The sequence below is a fragment of the Neophocaena asiaeorientalis genome, unplaced genomic scaffold, assembly GCF_003031525.2.
Source record: "Neophocaena asiaeorientalis asiaeorientalis breed wild unplaced genomic scaffold, Neophocaena_asiaeorientalis_V1.1 scaffold385, whole genome shotgun sequence".
NCBI lineage: Eukaryota > Metazoa > Chordata > Mammalia > Artiodactyla > Phocoenidae > Neophocaena > Neophocaena asiaeorientalis.
This window is the reverse complement of record NW_020175013.1, coordinates 911,049-929,153: the sequence shown is the minus strand read 5'-3', so window position 1 is coordinate 929,153 and position 18,105 is coordinate 911,049. Positions and strand designations below refer to the sequence as shown.

General features: G+C 36.9%; 1 protein-coding gene across 1 annotated transcript in view; it reads left to right on the top strand.

Moving 5' to 3' along the window:
- Positions 1-18,105, top strand: part of ADAMTS19 (ADAM metallopeptidase with thrombospondin type 1 motif 19) — a 218,438-nt gene that overhangs the window by 184,840 nt on the left and 15,493 nt on the right. Inside the window, exons 18-19 of the mRNA XM_024761933.1 lie at positions 1,509-1,713; positions 4,384-4,536. Of these exons, the coding sequence (XP_024617701.1) occupies positions 1,509-1,713; positions 4,384-4,536 (358 nt within the window). The remainder of the gene's footprint in view (positions 1-1,508; positions 1,714-4,383; positions 4,537-18,105) is intronic.

Sequence of the window (18,105 nt, the reverse complement as noted above, 5' to 3'; positions counted from 1 at the left end):
ACCATTGAGGACGATGTTGGCTGTGGGTTTGTCATATATGGCCTTTATTATGTTGAGGAAAGTTCCCTCTATGCCTACTTTCTGCAGGGTTTTTATCATAAATGGGTGTTGAATTTTGTCAAAAGCTTTCTCTGCATCTATTGAGATGATCATATGGTTTTTCTTCTTCAATTTGTTAATATGGTGTATCACGTTGATTGATTTGTGTATATTGAAGAATCCTTGCATTCCTGGGATAAACCCCACTTGATCATGGTGTATGGTCCTTTTAATGTGCTGTTGGATTCTGTTTGCCAGTATTTTGTTGAGGATTTTTGCGTCTATGTTCATCAGTGATATAGGCCTGTCGTTTTCTATCTTTGTGACATCTTTGTCTGGTTTTGGTATCAGGGTGATGGTGGCCTCATAGAATGAGTTTGGGAGTGTTCCTCCCTCTGCTATATTTTGGAAGAGTTTGAGAAGGATAGGTGTTAGCTCTTCTCTAAATGTTTGATAGAATTCGCCTGTGAAGCCATCTGGTCCTGGGCTTTTGTTTGTTGGAAGATTTTTAATCACAGTTTCAATTTCAGTGCTTGTGATTGGTCTGTTCATATTTTCTATTTCTTCCCAATTCAGTCTTGGGAGGTTGCGCATTTCTAAGAATTTGTCCATTTCTTCCAGGTTGTCCATTTTATTGGCATAGAGTTGCTTGTATTAATCTCTCATGCTCCTTTGTATTTCTGCAGTGTCAGTTGTTACTTCTCCTTTTTCATTTATAATTCTATTGTTTTGAATCGTCCCCCATTTTTTCTTGATGCGTCTGGTTAATGGTCTATCAATTTTGTTTATCTTCTCAAAGAACCGGCTTTTAGTTTTATTGATCTTTGCTATCATTTCCTTCATTTCTTTTTCATTTATTTCTGATCTGATCTTTATTTCTTTCCTTCTGCTAACTTTGGGGGTTTTTGTTCTTCTTTCTCTAATTGCTTTTGGTACAAGGTTAGGTTGCAAATACCTGCACGTGTATTTTTGTGAGGTAGTCTGCAACCTGATTTCAATTTCTGACTCCACAACCTGTGGCCTTTGGTAAGTTACTACACCTCTCCTTACCTTGGTTTCACTTTCTGTAAAAGGCCACGATAGTTGTAGTACCTAATATGTAGGGTTATTGTGAAGATTGAAAATGCAAAGAATAGGACCAACTCATGTATATTAGCAACTTTATACTTGTTAGGTACCTCAGTATGGCAATATGACGTGACGGGCAGCAGCAGGCAAAGCGTGCAGCATGACAGGGACAGAGTCTAATACATCCTTTGAGATTCTAATAAGAGCAAGGCCCTGAGATGAGAAGTGTGGAGAAGCAATAGAAAGCCTGGGTGTCTTAAGGAAACCTCAAATATTAGTAAAAAGAAAAAAGAAAAGGTATACATCTATTGTGTAGACATTCTGCTAATTCTATCCATGTCAAAATATGTAGTAAGTAGATATCTTTTAACTTGTCTCAGTGACTCTTGCTTTACTTTTAGATGGATGATGACAGAATGGACCCCATGTTCACGAACTTGTGGAAAAGGGATGCAGAGCAGACAAGTGGCCTGTACCAAGCAGCTGAGCAATGGAACCCTGATGAGAGCCCAGGAGAGGGACTGCGCCGGGCCCAAGCCGGCCTCCACCCAGCGCTGCGAGGGCCAGGACTGCATGACCGTGTGGGAGGCGGGCGTGTGGTCCGAGGTGCGGTACCCACCCTGATGCTTCTCCGTTTCCCTCTGATTTTCTTACTCGTAGCCTATATAAGGTCATGTTTTATCATGTTCAGAGTCTCTCTGCATGGCAGTTTTAGCACCATTTATTGGTTTCTCTGGTAATAAAAGGAATACATTCATTATAAGTAATTTTGAAAGTAGGAAAAAACAGATTTGTCCTGTGACTATTGTAACGTAATCAAGAGCATATCTATATACATTTTAGAATCCAGCTTTTTTATTTCTTTACCATGAGTATACTCTTTAGTGGACACATATGAAATTACACATTTGGAGAGAGTGGCATGGACTTATATACACTACCAAATTTAAAATAGATAGCTAGTGGGAAGCAGCCACATAGCACAGGGAGATCAGCTCGGTGCTTTGTGACCACCTAGAGGGGTGGGATAGGGAGGGTGGGAGGGAGACACAAGAGGGAGGAGATATGGAGATATATGTATATGTATAGCTGATTCACTTTGTTATACAGCAGAAACTAACACACCATTGTAAAGCAATTATACTCCAATAAAGATGTTAAAAAAAATACACATTTGACTTATATTCCTGAGCATTAGAAGAGAAAGGAGAAGAAAGGACATTAACATTTAGCAGTCATTTCCTGTGAGCAGGGATTCTGTTCTTACTTCATATTTAGTATCTTGTTGATATTTAATCAGCAATGCAAAAAAGTTAAGTTTCACCCTTGTGAAATACTACAGCTCAGAGAAATTAAATAGTTTACCCAAAGTCCTGCTTAGTGTTGGAGCTAGGATTTGAACCCGATGCTGCCAGGCTCACTGCACCATACACCCACTAGCATGTAGTATGTAACATGCAGCTTTGTTCCATGCCAAACTGTATGCTTATTTTCTGTTATTATGATACATATCTCCTTATGATAACACCAGTCATTACTTATATTTACTAGCTGCTCTGGAGCATTTTAGGTGAGCGTGTGCGTACATGCACACACACACACATAAACACCCTCACACTTGTATACGCATATGTATACACAAAGACATATGTGCACACACACCCAGAGCAAAATATGCTTAATTTCAGAATATTAGCTAAGATGTAAAAATGACAAATAGAAAATGCTAGGCTGCAATAAGTAGCCATTCTTTTGAAAATTGAGGATAAAGTAGCTTAGATAATGAGGTTTGGGAATATTCTTCAATTAACCCAACACCCCCAAAAAAAACACACTAGCAAATAGTGTGACTTTCTCTTGTCTTACTTTTCTAAGCTATATCTCACTCTGGCATAGATTCTTCCTCATTTGTAATGAGTACTTTTGAGAATGAATGGATTGTCCAATTTTACATGAAAATGGATGAGTACAATCTGGAGAAAAGACTCGTGAACATCAGAGAAACAGAAATACACTTCCTTCAGCCTAACTAGCATTTCTACAAACTCTTCAGGGGGAAATAGGTCAGAAATATCCTACCATACAGATTTTTGGCACCAGGTAGGAGAAGTAATAGGTCAATGCAATGTACCAATTTTAAAAATGTCTCTTTTGTCTTGATTTAATATAAAAATTGAGTTTATGGATCAAGGTTAGTTTTGATTGCAAAAAATAAAAACGTAAATCTTAAAATGCCAAATCACACATGTAGTCCACCTTAAGCCTCAGATGCAAACCATAAATTATGAGACAATGACGCATTTGTGCAAATATTATTGTATTTAAAACTTCAGGAGTTCTCTGCTAAAGTTTTCAGGAAGACAACTACTGGAATCTGCATGGTTATTCCTCTACTACATTCTTGCTAAGTGCATCCCTTCACCTCTTTCTTTGGACCTTTTTTAGACACAGATATAAATTAGGTTGTCAAATTTTGCTATATCTCTCATCCCCCCCTCCCTCTCCCGTCTCCCACCCAATGCCATTTTGGTTCCTGTGTCCAGATAATCAGTGATGCATAACTTTGTAAAACTGGGAAGCTTTATACATATTCCATAATGGGGAGCATAAATGTAAACGGTATAGTCAGTTACATCTTACATGCTTCATACCTGTTATGTCACACTGTCAGTCAAGCATCAATTATTCATGAAATGAACTAAACTTATTTTGAACTGAGTTATATTTTCAATCCATATAGCCATTGAGAATGATTATTTCCAGGGGTGTATAATTATGTAAAGCAACTGTTTTGTTTTTGCTATGTTTTCTCTGTTTTAGCTTTAAGAAAAGTTTTGAGAAATGATATTCTCTTAGAAATTGTCATTTTTCACAAACACCTAAGGCTAAAACAAATTAAATCTTAGCAAAAATAAAATGAATTTCCTTATATAATTATATGCAAAAAATTGATGTCAGTCAGCTTTAGCATTTTACATTTTGATCGTTGTTTATTATTTGTCTTTCATAAACAATCCCTGTGTTACAGGACTGTCTGTAGTAATGGTCCTGTGTTCCTGAAACCCATTCACCCCTAGCACTATACCGAAGCTCCACCTGGCCTCTGATGCTGGGCTGTAGCCTGGTGTTCTCCTTCTCCTTCTCCTTCATTCTGGCCTTTATGTGGGTGATAGGCTTGTGAGAGATGATGAGAACCAATTCCTAACGTAATTTGATCATCAGTCTGTATCTCTTAATCACCAGCTTTATCCACACTTCTCCACTGTTATCTTCCAGTGTTCAGTGAAGTGTGGCAAAGGTGTACGTCATCGGACCGTGAGGTGTACTAACCCCAGAAAGAAATGCGTCCTCTCCACCAGACCCAGGGAGGCTGAGGACTGCGAGGATTACTCCAAATGCTATGTGTGGCGGATGGGTGACTGGTCTAAGGTGAGAATCATTCTGTACATTCTCATTATTGAGTTTCACTAATGTCAACATTGTCCTGGGTACTATAGCCACACAGTCTGAAGTTTAGGAGGCATAGAGGATAGAGATCATGGAGATAGAGTATTAAATACCCAGGTTCAAAGCCTGCCTGTCTGTCTGTGGTCATAATCGCAATAAAACTGTTTTAAGGAATAAGTAAGATAGAATGTGTAAAATACTGGGAAAAAAACGGTGGCTGCCAGAGCATGGAGGGGCGAGTGGTAGCTATTCATAAATAACCCTAAAGGACATTCTGGAAGAAATGTTTTCATTGTACAGTACACTGTGGTTAGCCAGCCTCCTCGTTATTGCCCAACAAGAAATTCATGACATTTAAAATCTATTTTCTTATGATTATTCATGCCTTTCCTCTCCAACAAAGTTTGCATATTAACATCATATCTCAGTTCTCAGTGCACTATACTCTTTCCACAACTTCGAACATTTAAAGTTTACGTTGGGATTCTAAAGGATGCATTTGTCAACAATGTAAATCAATCCCTGATTACAGAATTAGGAAATACTCAGCCCAATCCATGCAGCTTTTAGCTGGTGAACCATATAGGGAAATCTCACACTTCAGAGTAAACAACTTTTAGACAAAAGAGAATTCCAAACTAATCATAAATAATTTCTTTCATGTTCAGGGTTTATGTTTCCCAATTCTACAAGAGGAAAATAGAGTACTGTAGTGTGATAGAGAAGGGCACGGCTTGGAAGTTAAGAAACATGGGGGATGGTTAGGACTCCCTCATTAGATACCTCTGTGCCTTTGTTTCCATAAGACTGAAATAAGGAGAATAGACAACACCATTGTTTTCAAGGTATTTTTATATTGACACTTCATTCAGCACTGAAGGTTTAAACTAGGTTGAGGAAATGAAAGTACTCCTTGGAGGGGTGTGGGGAGGATCACCTATTGCTCCCTATCAGTTGTAGAAACTCTGCATTTGTTCATCTTGGCTAATGAAATTCTAGATGCTTTCCTTAAATGAAATAATTCTGCTCTAAGAAAAAGTTAAAACTACTAGAATAGATATGCAATATTTTTCCAACATTATTAATTAATAGAAATATTCTAAGTGATAAATGTTGTTAACTCCTAGTTAACTATAAGAAACAAAATTTGGGGCTTCCCTGGTGGCGCAGTGGTTGAGAGTCCGCCTGCCGATGCAGGGAACACGGGTTCGTGCCCAGGTCCGGGAAGATCCCACATGCCGCGGAGCGGCTGGGCCCGTGAGCCATGGCCGCTGAGCCTGCGTGTCCGGAGCCTGTGCTCCGCAACGGGAGAGGCCACAACAGTGAGAGGCCCGTGTACCGCAAAAAAAAAAAAAATTTGTCATTGCAAAAAACAGAAGATCCATGTTTTATTGTAATTTATGACCCAGAACTCTAAGCTGTCCAACATTGCTTCATATGGAAATAAGGCTAGCAAATCCTATTTGCATGACAAATACTATTATAATTGATTAATAAATGTGCCTATTTTGTGGCCTCTCGTCAAATCTTAAGGAAAATCAAAATTTACTGGGGAGATCATAGAAAACATTGATTTTGGTTTTCTGTGCTAAGCCTAAAAAATTTTTTTCAATTTTACCACAATTTACATGTATGTAATTTTTAAATAGGTTGTATTGAATTACTTTGAATTGGTTTTGTTATGTTACTATCAATACATTGCTACCTAGCTAGAACAGCCTTTGTGAGTAAGGAAAGTAATGGATAGCTCTAATAAATGTTCTTTTTTACTTCATAACTTTTTATTAAAATTTTTTTAATTTTTTTATACAGCAGGTTCTTATTAGTTATCTATTTTATACACATTAGTGTATATATGTCAATCCCAATCTCCCAATTCATCCCATCAGCACCAACCCTCCCACCCCACTTTCCCCCCTTGGTGTCCATACGTTTGTTCTCTACATCTGTGTCTCTATTTCTGCCTTGCAAACTGGTTCATATGTACCATTTTTCTAGATTCCACAAACATGCGTTAATATATGATATTTGTTTTTCTCTTTCTGACTTATTTCAGTCTGTATGACTTATTTCAATCTTATTTCAGTCTCTAGGTCCATCCATGTCTCTACAAAAGATCCAATATCGTTCCTTTTTATGGCTGAGTAATATTGCATTGTATATATGTACTACATCTTCTTTATCCATTCGTCTGTCGATGGGCATTAGGTTGCTTCCATGACCTGGCTATTGTAAATAGTGCTGCAGTGAACACTGGGGTGCATGTGTCTTTTTGAATTACGGTTTTCTCTGGGTATATGCCCAGTAGTGGGATTGCTGATTCATATAGTAATTACATTTGTAGTCTTTTAAGGAACCACCATACTGTTCTACATAGTGGCTGTATCAGTGTACATTCCCACCAACAGTGTAAGAGGGTTCCATGTTCTCCACACTCTCTCCAGCGTTTGTTGTTTGTAGATTTTCTGATAATGCCCATTCTAACTGGTGTAAGGTGATACCTCATTGTCATTTTGGTTTGCATTTCTTTAACAATTAGTAATGTTTGAGTATCTTTTCATGTGCCTCTTGGCCATCTGTATGTCTTCTTTGGAGAAATGTCTATTTCTCCCAGAAGACCAATAGGTCTTTTGCCCATTTTGTGATTGGGTTGTATGGTTTTTTAATATTGAGCTTCATGAGCTGTTTATATATTTTGGAGATTAATCCTTTTGCAAATATTTTCTCCCATTCGGAGGGTTGTCTCTTCGTCTTGTTTATAACTTCCTTTGCTATGCAAAAGCTTTTAAGTTTCATTAGGTCCCATTTGGTTTTTTTTTTTTCTTTATTTCTATTACTCTAGGAGGTGGGTCAAAAAGGATCTTGCTGTGATTTATGTCAAAGAGTGTTCTTCCTAAGTTTTCCTCTAAGAGTTTTATAGTGTCTAGTCTTACATTTAAGTCTCTAATCCATTTTGAGTTTATTTTTGTGTATGGTGTTAGGGAGTGTTCTAATTTCATGTCTCTAATCCACTTTGAGTTTATTTTTGTGTATGGTGTTAGGGAGTGTTCTAATTTCATTCTTTTACATGTAGCTGTCTAGTTTTCCCATCACCACTTATTGAAGACATTGTCTTTTCTCTATTGTATAGCCTCCTTTGTCATAGATTAGTTGACCATAGGTACGTCGATTTATCTCTGGGCTTTCTGTCCTGTTCCATTGATCTATCTTTCTGTTTTTCTGCCAGTAGCATACCGTCTTGATTACTGTAGCTTTGTAGTATAGTCTGAAGTCAGGGAGTCTGGTTCTTCCAGCTCTGTTTTTTTCCCTCAATATTGCTTTGGCTTATTGGGGTCTTTTATGTCACCATACAAATTTTAAGACTTTTTGTTCTAGTTCCGTAAAAAATGCCATTGGTAATTTGATAGGGATTGCATTGAATCTGTAGATTGCTTTGTTTGGTAGTATAGTCATTTTCACAATATTGATTCTTCCAATCCAAGAACATGGTATATCTCTCCATCTGTTTGTGTCATCTTTGATTTCCTTCATCAGTGTCTTATAGTTTTCTGAGTACAGGACTTTTACCTCCTTAAGTAGGTTTATTCCTAGGTATTTTATTCTTTTTGTTGCAGTGGTGAATGGGATTGTTTCCTTAATTTCTCTTTCTGACCTTTCATTGTTAGTGTATAGGAATGCAAGAGATTTCTGTACATTAACTTTGTATCCTGCAACTTTACCAGTTTCATTGATTAGCTCTAGTAGTTTTCTGGTGGCTTCTTTAGGATTGTCTGTGTATAGTATCATATCATCTGCAAACACTGACAGTTTTCCTTCTTCCTTTCCAATTTGTATTCCTTTTATTTCTTTTACTTCTCTGATTGCCGTGGCTAGGACTTCCAAAACTGTGATGAATAATAGTGGCCAAAGTGGACATCTTTGTCTTGTTCCTGATCTTAGAGGAAATGATTTCAGTTTTTCACCATTGAGAATGATATTTACTGTGGATTTGTAATATATGGCCTTTATTATGTTGAGGTAGGTTCCCTCTATGCCCATTTTCTGGAGAGTTTTTATCATAAATGGGTGTTGAAATTTGTCAAAAGCTTTTTCTGCATCTATTGAGATGATCATATGGATTTTATCCTCCAATTTGTTAATATGTTGTGTCACATTGATTGATTTGCATATATTGAAGAATGCTTGCATCCCTGGGATAAATCCCACTTGATCATGGTGTATGATCCTTTATTTGTCTTGTTGGATTCTGTCTGCTAGTATTTGTTGAGGATTTTTGCATCTATACTCATCAGTGATATTGGTCTGTAGTTTTCTTTTTTTGTAGTATCTTTGTTTGGTGCTGGTATCAGTGTGGTGGTGGCCTTGTAGAATGACTTTGGGAGTGTTTATTCCTCTGCAATTTTTTGGAAGAGTTTGAGAAGGATGGGTGTTAGCTCTTCTCTGAATGTTTGATAGAATTCACCTGTGAAGCCATCTGGTCCTGGACTTTTGTTTGTTGGAAGATTGTTAATTACAGTCAATATCATTGCTTGTGATTGGTCTGTTCATATTTTGTGTTTCTCCCTGGGTCAGTCTTGGAAGTTTATACCTTTCAAAGAATTTGTCCATTTCTTCCAGGTTGTCCATTTTATTGGCACAGAGTTGCTTGTAGTAGTCTCTTATGATGCTTTGTATTTCTGCAGTGTCTGCTGTAATGTCTCCTTTTTCATTTCTAATTTTACTGATTTGAGTCCTCTCCCTCTTTTTCTTGATGAGTCTGGCTAAAAGTTTATCAATTTTATTTATCTTCTCAAAGAACCAGCTTTTAATTTTATTGATCTTTGCTATTGTTTTCTTTGTTTCTATTTCATTTATTTCTGCTCTGATCTTTATGATTTCTTTCCTTTTACTGACTCTGGGTTTTGTTTGTTCTCCTTTCCCTAGTTCCTTTAGGTGCAAGATTAGATTGTTTATTTGAGATTTTTCTTGTTTCCTGAGGTAAGATTGTATTGTTATAAACTTCGCTCTTAGAACTGCTTTTGCTGCATCCCATAGGTTTTGGATCATCATGTTTTTGTTGTCATTCGTCTCTAGGTATTTTTTGGTCTCCTCTTTGATTTCTTCAGTGATCTCTTGGTTGTTTAGTAACGTACTGTTTAGCCTCCATGTGTATTTGTTTTTTACATTATTTCCCTGTAATTGATTTCTAATCTCATAGCGTTGTGGTCAAAAAAGATGCTTGCTATGATTTCAATTTTCTTAAATTTACCAAGGCTTAATTTGTGACCCAAGATATGATCTATCTTGGAGCATGTTCCGTGTGCACTTGAGAAGAAAGTGTAATCTTCTCTTTTCGGATAGAATGTCCTATAAATATCAATTAAATGTATCTGGTCTATTGTGTCATTTAAAACTTGTGTTTCCTTACTAATTTTGTCTGGATCATCTGTCCATTGGTGTAAGTGAAGTGTTAAAGTCCCCCACTATTATAGTGTTACTGTCGTTTTCCTCTTTTATAGCTGTTAGCATTTGCCTTATGTATTGAGGTGCTCCTATGTTGGGTGCATATATATTTATAATTGTTATATCTTCTTCTTGGATTGGTCCCTTGATCATTATGTAGTGTCCTTCCTTGTCTCTTGTAACATTCTTTATTTTAAAGTCTATTTTATCTGATATGAGTATCGCTACTCCAGCTTTCTTTTTTTGTTGTTTTGTTTTTTGTTTTTTGCGTTATGTGGGCCTCTCACTGTTGTGGCCTCTCCCATTGCGGAGCACAGGTTCCGGACGTGCAGGCTCAATGGCCATGGCTCATGGGCCTAGCCGCTCCGCGACATGTGGGATCTTGCCAGACCGGGGCACGAACCCGTGTCCCCTGCATCGGCAGGCAGACTCATAACCACTGCGCCACCAGGGAAGCCCTCCAGCTTTCTTTTGATCTCTATTTGCATGGAATATCTTTTTCCGTCCCCTCACCTTCAGTCTGTATGTGTCCCTAGGTCTGAAGTGGTTCTCTTGTACACAGCATATATATGGGTCTTGTTTTTGTATCCATTCAGTGAGCCTATGTCTTTTGGTTGGAGCGTTTAAGGTAATTATTGATATATGTATTCCTAATACCATTTTCGTAATTGTTTTGGGTTTGTTTTTGTAGGTCCTTTTCTTCTCTTGTGTCTTCCACTTAGAGAAGTTCCTTTAGCATTTGTTGTAGAGCTGGTTTGGTGCTGCTGTAATCTCTTAGCTTTTGCTTGTCTGTAAAGCTTTTGATTTCTCCATCGAATCTGAGTGAGATCCTTGCCGGGTAGAATAATCTTGGTTGTACGTTCTTCGTTTTCATCACTTTAAATATACACGCCACTCCCTTCTGGCTTGTAGAGTTTCTGCTGAGAAGTCAGCTGTTAACCTTATGCAAGTTCCCTTGTATGTTATTTGTCATTTTTCCCTTGTTGCTTTTAATAATTTTTCTTTGTGTTTAATTTTTGTCAGTTTGATTAATGTGTGTCTTGGCATGTTTCTCCTTGGTTTATCCTGTATGGGACTCTCTGCACTTCCTGGAATTGGGTGGCTATTTCCTTTCCCATGTCAGGGAAATTTTCAATGATAATCTCTTCAAATATTTTCTCGGGTCCTTTCTCTCTCTCTTCTCTTTCTGGGACCCCTATAATGTGAATGTTGTTGCATTTAATGTTGTCCCAGAGGTCTCTTAGGCTGTCTTCATTTCTTTTCATTCTTTTTTCTTTATTCTGTTCTGCAGCAGTGAATTCCACCATTCTGTCTTCCAGGTCACTTATCCATTCTTCTGCCTCAGTTATTCTGCTATTGATTGCTTCTGGTGTATTTTTCATTTCAGTTATTGTGTCGTTCATCTCTCTTTGTTTGTTCTTTAATTCTTTTAAGTGTTTTTTCTTTAATTCTTCTAGGTCTTTGTTAAACATTTCTTGCATCTTTTCGATATTTGCCTCCATTCTTTTTCCGAGGTCCTGGATCATCTTCACTATCACTATTCCGAATTCTTATTCTGGAATGTTGCCTATCTCCACTTCATTTCATTGTTTTTCTGGGGTTCTGTCTTCTTCCTTCATCTGGTACAGAGTCCTCTGCCTTTTCATTTTGTCTATCTTTCTGTGAATGTGGTTTTTGTTCCACAGGCTGCAGGATTGTAGTTCTTCTTGCTTCTGCTGTCTGCCCTCTGGTGGATGAGGGTATCTAAGAGGCTTGTGCGAGCGTCCTGATGGGAGGGACTGGTGGTTTGTAGAGCTGGGTGTTGCTCTGGTGGGCAGAGCTCAGTAAAACTTTAATCGGCTTGTCTGCTGATGGGTGGGGCTGGGTTCCCTCCCTGTTGGTTGTTTGGCCTGAGGTGACCCAGCACTGGATGCTACAGGCTCTTTGGTGGGGCTAATGGCAGACTCTGGGAGGGCTCATGCCAAGGAGTACTTCCCAGAACTTCTGCTGCCAGTGTCCTTGTCCCCTGCCAGTGCCACGCCCTGCCTCTGCAGGAGACCCTCCAACATTAGCAGGTAGATAGATCTGGTTCAGTCCCCTGTGGGTCACTGCTCCTTCTCCCTGGGTACTGATATGAACACTAGTTTGTGTGTGCCCTCCAAGAGTGTAGTCTCTGTTTCCCCCAGTCCTGTCAAAGTCCTGCAGTCAAATTCCGCTAGCTTTCAAAGTCTGATTCTCTGGGAATTCCTTCTCTCGTTGCTGGACACCCAGGTTGGAAAGCCTGATGTGGGGCTCAGAACCTTCACTCCAGTGGTGGACTTCTGTGGTATAATTGTTCTCCAGTTTGTGAGTCACCCACCCAATGGTTATGGGATTTGATGTTATAGTGATTGCGCCCCTCCTACCATCTCACTGTGGCTTCTCCTGTGTCTTTGGATGTGGGGCATCTTTTTGGTGAATTCCAGTGTCTTCCTGTTGATGATTGTTCAGCAATTAGTTGTGATTCCAGTGCTCTTGCAAGAGGAAGTGAGCGCATGTCCTTCTACTCCGCCATCTTGAGCCAGTCTTACTCCATGACTTAAGTTTTGTTTGTTGGTGTGTTTGCTTGTTTGTTTGCTTGTTTGCTTATGTAGAAGATACAGTTATGTTGCATTTTCTATTCTCTTTATATGAATATGTCTGTTCTTTTCCTTAAAGCTGTTTTCTCCTTCTTCGTTTATGACTGAGTTCTCAGCATAACAGATTCTAATGGCATGCACAAATTAAAGACAGTGGCTCCATGTGGATTTATTGATTTCTCCCCTCCTGTCTTACTCCTAAGATATCACTTTCATGTTAAAATGAAGACCAGTCCAAAATAATTACAGAGAAAAGGAATAGTGCTGTGATTATTAATAAGTGTCAGTGATTAAAGTATTCATGGACAGAGGAAACACATCAATCTCTTACTCTTATCAGCTGTGTTCCTGGAATAAGAATAGCAACAAGATGGGTGCAATTGTGGGTCGATTTCTATGCTCCTCTGAAGTCAACTAATCTGTCAGTTTCATTCAAATTCTACTGATATTTTTAAACACTTGGTAAACCTAAATGGACTTAAAATTAAGCCCTGGGTTGGCTTTAATCAGAATTATTCAATGGGCTATCCATAAGGTCTAGCTCTGGAATTCTGCTCCTCCCTCAGTAATATGGATGAATCACTAGAGAATCAGTTAAAATATGTATATTCTCAGATTTTCACACTGTCTAAAAGCCATTGACCACTTGAACCGAGGTAATACTAGCTAAACAGAGGCTTACTAAGAATATGGCTTATGCCTCAAACTGTTTACTGCATTTGTATCAGCCTATCTGATTTCTAGCATTTATGTTTTGGTGGTTTTGTGTAAACAGTGGGAAAATTGCTCTCAGCTTGACAGGGAAAATTATAGATATACTCAAAGAGAAAATCTCCCGTCATATAATTGTTAACTCTGATTTCTAAGTAGATATAATACAGCCTTTATTAAACAATGCTAGTGTTTATTTCATTGAGACTAGAAAGTTGGCAAAAACAGGACAAAAACAATGTGGTTGCTTTGCTCTGGCTTGAGTTAACCATTGAAATAATCATATGCCACATTTTGATATAGATATGGCCTTAGGGTCTTTCCTGGGAGAGCAAAACATGACCCATCTGTTTCCTGGCATTATAAGTCTGTATTTACTCATTTAAGCTGTCCTAAGCAGAGAACACTGATTTGAAAAATAACATAGCCTCTTATGTTTAATGATACGCCATATATTTTCTGGCTGAACTTGACCTTTCTGCCTTTATGTGAACTTCTACAACTTCTTGTTTTCGTTATTGGAGGCCAATAGAGGAGCAAATAAAGGAGTGTTGTTTTATCTATTACACAGAATTTGGTCCTTCATGAAGCTTTTATAGAGTTAACTTTTCTGTGCAGTATTAACAAGTGGTTTATACTTATTCAAGTGAATTTTAAAGACAAACAAAACACCTTGGAACCACACAAAATCCTTGTTTAATTCTTAGGTTCCATTCATACACTATAATTTGAACTTAATTTAGTCCTTTAAAATTCTAGGAAATGAATAGCTTTGGCCACGTACCAAATTATGACATGATTAATAGATTTTTGGATAAGAGATTATGAGTCTTTTGTAATTATATAATTCAAAATAATGCTGGAAGCAGAAATAATTCTGGATGATTTAATTATACAGATAGTATGGTATAACTTTGTTTAGAAGCAGTAAATATAAAGCTTACAGTATTGTGAGCCACTTTTAACTTATCCTGCAAACGGAAACTACAGCATATTCATTTGAATAGAAGAGGAATCTAAAAACTAAGGTATTTTTTTCTAATAGGGGAATTGTATCAAACTAATATATGTTTTCTAACTATAAAACTTGCATTTAAGTTAATATGAATTCTACTTATTTTGAGATCATTCTTGTAGTGAAGATTTTCTAGTTCCAGGTAGTTACAGATCTCAAAATGGCATTTTACAATAATTTTTTGCATTTTCTCTGAAAACAGTGTTTTGGCTAAAACTCAAAATAAACCATATTGCTTGCTTAATAATTTATTTTTGTAACTATGAAAGACTTGCATGTATCTGGATTGTTTCTAGTAAAAATAATTTTCTTAATACACATACTTCAGATGGTATTGAAATCTACCTGATGTATTATATTGTCTTAGGACTCTGTAATAACTATGGGAAAATAAGTGTGCCTTTTCCTGAGTAGTTAGCACTCTCTTATTTTAACAGAAGCTCAAAAAAATTTTTAAATTATCATGTAAATTTTACCAGTTCTGTAAGTGTGCTTTGTGTAACCAAGATTTATAACCTTAAAGTGGTCTCATATTGCATAATTCTTAAGTTAAAACAATTCGTAACAGGCAAGTGCATGATCAGAGAAACGTCATGAAAGGTTCTTTACTGACATACTGAAGTGTAGAAAGACAAATAGAAGATTTATTACCCTGTCATTTCGAGCTTTTCTTTTATCCAGATTGGTCAGCAGTCAATACAAGTGGTTTGGTTTGTACCATTTTACATGACCCTGAAAAAAACATTCTTTTATTTCTTACTCTTTGTTACGGTGGATTCTTAGAGAGACAGATCATGTGAATGTAAAATTCTGGGTAATAGGCTGTTCCCAAATCTCATAGGGTCCTTGGCCTGATGATCTGCCTTCAGTTTTCTACACAGAAGTTTGTCCCTCCAATTAACATGGACAGTGGTAATTGTGACTTATTACCATTGGTAGGAAATTACAAATAATCACAGAAGACGTTTCTTTTCACTGAAGGAAAACTCAGGAATCATTGAGGGAAATTTAAAGAAACAAAACTTGATCAAAGCAATCAGGAATATCCTTAAAAAAATGACTATATAATACCACATTTTTAATCATGTGTCTCTGCAGCCTAGTGTTTCTGCATTAAATGAAAAGGGACAAAAAAACCTAGATCCAAAAATTGCAAAGGAGGGATTTCTTGTTACCCAATGGCTAGGCTAGGACCTTAGGACTATGGATTCCTTCATATGTGGACTGACCCAGTGCTGCATATACCCCAACCCAATTAAAATAAACTTGCAGGATGTTCCAGAATCCAAATGCGGATATGTATAGATCACTGGTTTTAATACAACTAAACTAAGTGGGTTGTTGCAGGATATTCCAGAATCCAAATGAGGATATGTATGATCACTGGTTTTAATACAACTAAACTAAGTGGGTTGTTACAGGTTAGTAGAGGGAAGCTCAGTCACTTGTTAGAAGGATTTACCAGTCAAATTTAAAGAAATAATTAGCAGTAATAGTAAATAACCAACTTAAATATCCTACTAGAATGTAAAAATAGAAAATGTTGTTCTGTACACTGCAAATCTCAAAGAGAGGCTATGGTATTTCACTTTTCTTTTATACTTTTACCAAGGATCACTTTTACAGAGCATGTAGCTAGTTTGTTATTTAGTGTAACATACTTTAGGAAAGCTTACATTAGATTATTTAAATTTCAAAGACTAGCTTTGTAAATATTTTTTTCTAACTAGAGAAAATTTGTAGATGGAAACCAAACAGAAATAATCTGTAATTCAGAAAACTGTTCTTGGGATGGATTAGCATTTCTATTCAGAATTATTTTCTAATTACATCTACAAGTCTGTTGATATTTGGAAAAGATAACTGCTCATCATTTTTATAGTTATAGATAATCTCATAAGACAGGAAAATTTGAGCAGCTATCCCATAATCAAATATGAATCTATCATACTGAGTTCTATCATTGTTGGCTCAGTCAGTAAATCAAAGAAATCAAAGATTGTGGCCTTGGTTTTAAACATACAGACATTGAGGAAACCTATCCAAAGATATCCTAAAGAAGAGATATTTTGCATTATAGGAAAATCTACTTTAAAAATTCACTTATCTCTGAGTAAGCTGTTCATACTAAAGAAATTACTCAATGATAAGTAAGATGGTTTTTCTCAAGAAAAACTTTCTATTATGTCGTTTAGATACATCCACCAAACATTTACCCAACTTGCTACTCACCATTCTGTCTAAAAAATATAGCTGTCTTCTAAAGCATGCATAATAATCCCTAAACTGTTGGCTATCAAATTGTTTTGTCTCTGTCTCTTTGCACTGCCAGAGAATGGGACAATTTTGCATTGCTATCATTTTTATTCTTAATATCTCTCGAGCGTTGTATCTGTTGCCCCAGATATATAAAAATATTGAATTTCCAAAGCATTCGGATTACTCAAAGTAGTCAGACGCAGTTGGCTGATACGATTGAACATAGCAGAAATATATTAGCTTCAAAAGAATGAGGCACACATACTATGTGTATATGTCTTCTATCTAAAGAAAATGTATAATTTAGAGAGATTAGTGTCTATGTATACATATGTAAGTGGGTGTGTGTATGTATATATATATAATGTATATATATATGCGTGTATAAGTATAATTAAATTATAAATTTTAGCATCCTTTGGATTGAAAAATGTGAGAGAAGTAATTTTTTTTAATCCACAGGGGTTAAAAATACTGTCTTCTTAATAGATCCTTGAAAAATCACTAGATTCTTAAAATAATGCTATCAGTGCTTTCATGCTGCATACCAGGGCATCTATAATTTCACCTTCTAAACCATACCTAGAAGTAATTCAGTAAATAAATGTCATTGAGTTAAAAATCACTCTTGATGTCCTTTATAGGGGATGGAGCATGGAGCGTGCCAAAACTCATTTTGGGGATATTGAACTTCAGTAGGTGGGAACAAGGGAAGGGTTTCACATAAAAATATAATGAAACTTGATGACTGTTATAAATCTAAAATCAGTAGTCTTAGCATTGAGTGTTTTTTACTTAGATGTAGTAAAGTATATGTTCATCAAATACCAGAGGATATCCAGAGATAGACATAACCAGATCACCAGGACACCCAGAGAAAGACGTGTATACAATGCAAGAACAAATATACAAATGATCAGCTAGTTAGAAAGGCATCATATGGATGCAAAACGTAAATGAAAGGGAAAATCTTTTCACAAACAGGTCCCTGGTTTTGCTGCAGGTTGACGGGGTGGCACCCCAGCATCTGCACAGCCAGAGTGCACGACCTGCATCGGTCTTGAATGCAGAAGAGCAGTTCCTTAGGCCCCCCAACCTCAATCCCCACATCTGTAAAATGTGCCAAAGCAACTGTAAGTTTCTCTAAATTTCAAAATACTCTAACTGTGCAGGTAAAAGTAATCCAGTTTCAGTGATGTGTATAGACCAAGGAAAAATATTTTGAGCTACTTAAAAAGGAAAGATCTACCTGAGGAGACAAAACACAAACAGCAGAATAGATTAGAAAAAAAAAAATATATGTATATATATAACCTTATTTTCAATGTACAAAATATGTACGAGTCCACATAGGGTAAGAATTAAAACTAACAAACTTGTTTAGAAATAAATACGCACACACTTACACAAATTCAGGGCTCAGAGAGGCAGCATGAGAGAAGTGGGTTGAGGGATACCCAGGAGCTGACATACAGAGGAAGTTTGTTTTACTCAATTCTGCCCTGTTGCTTCCACATATGTTTTCCC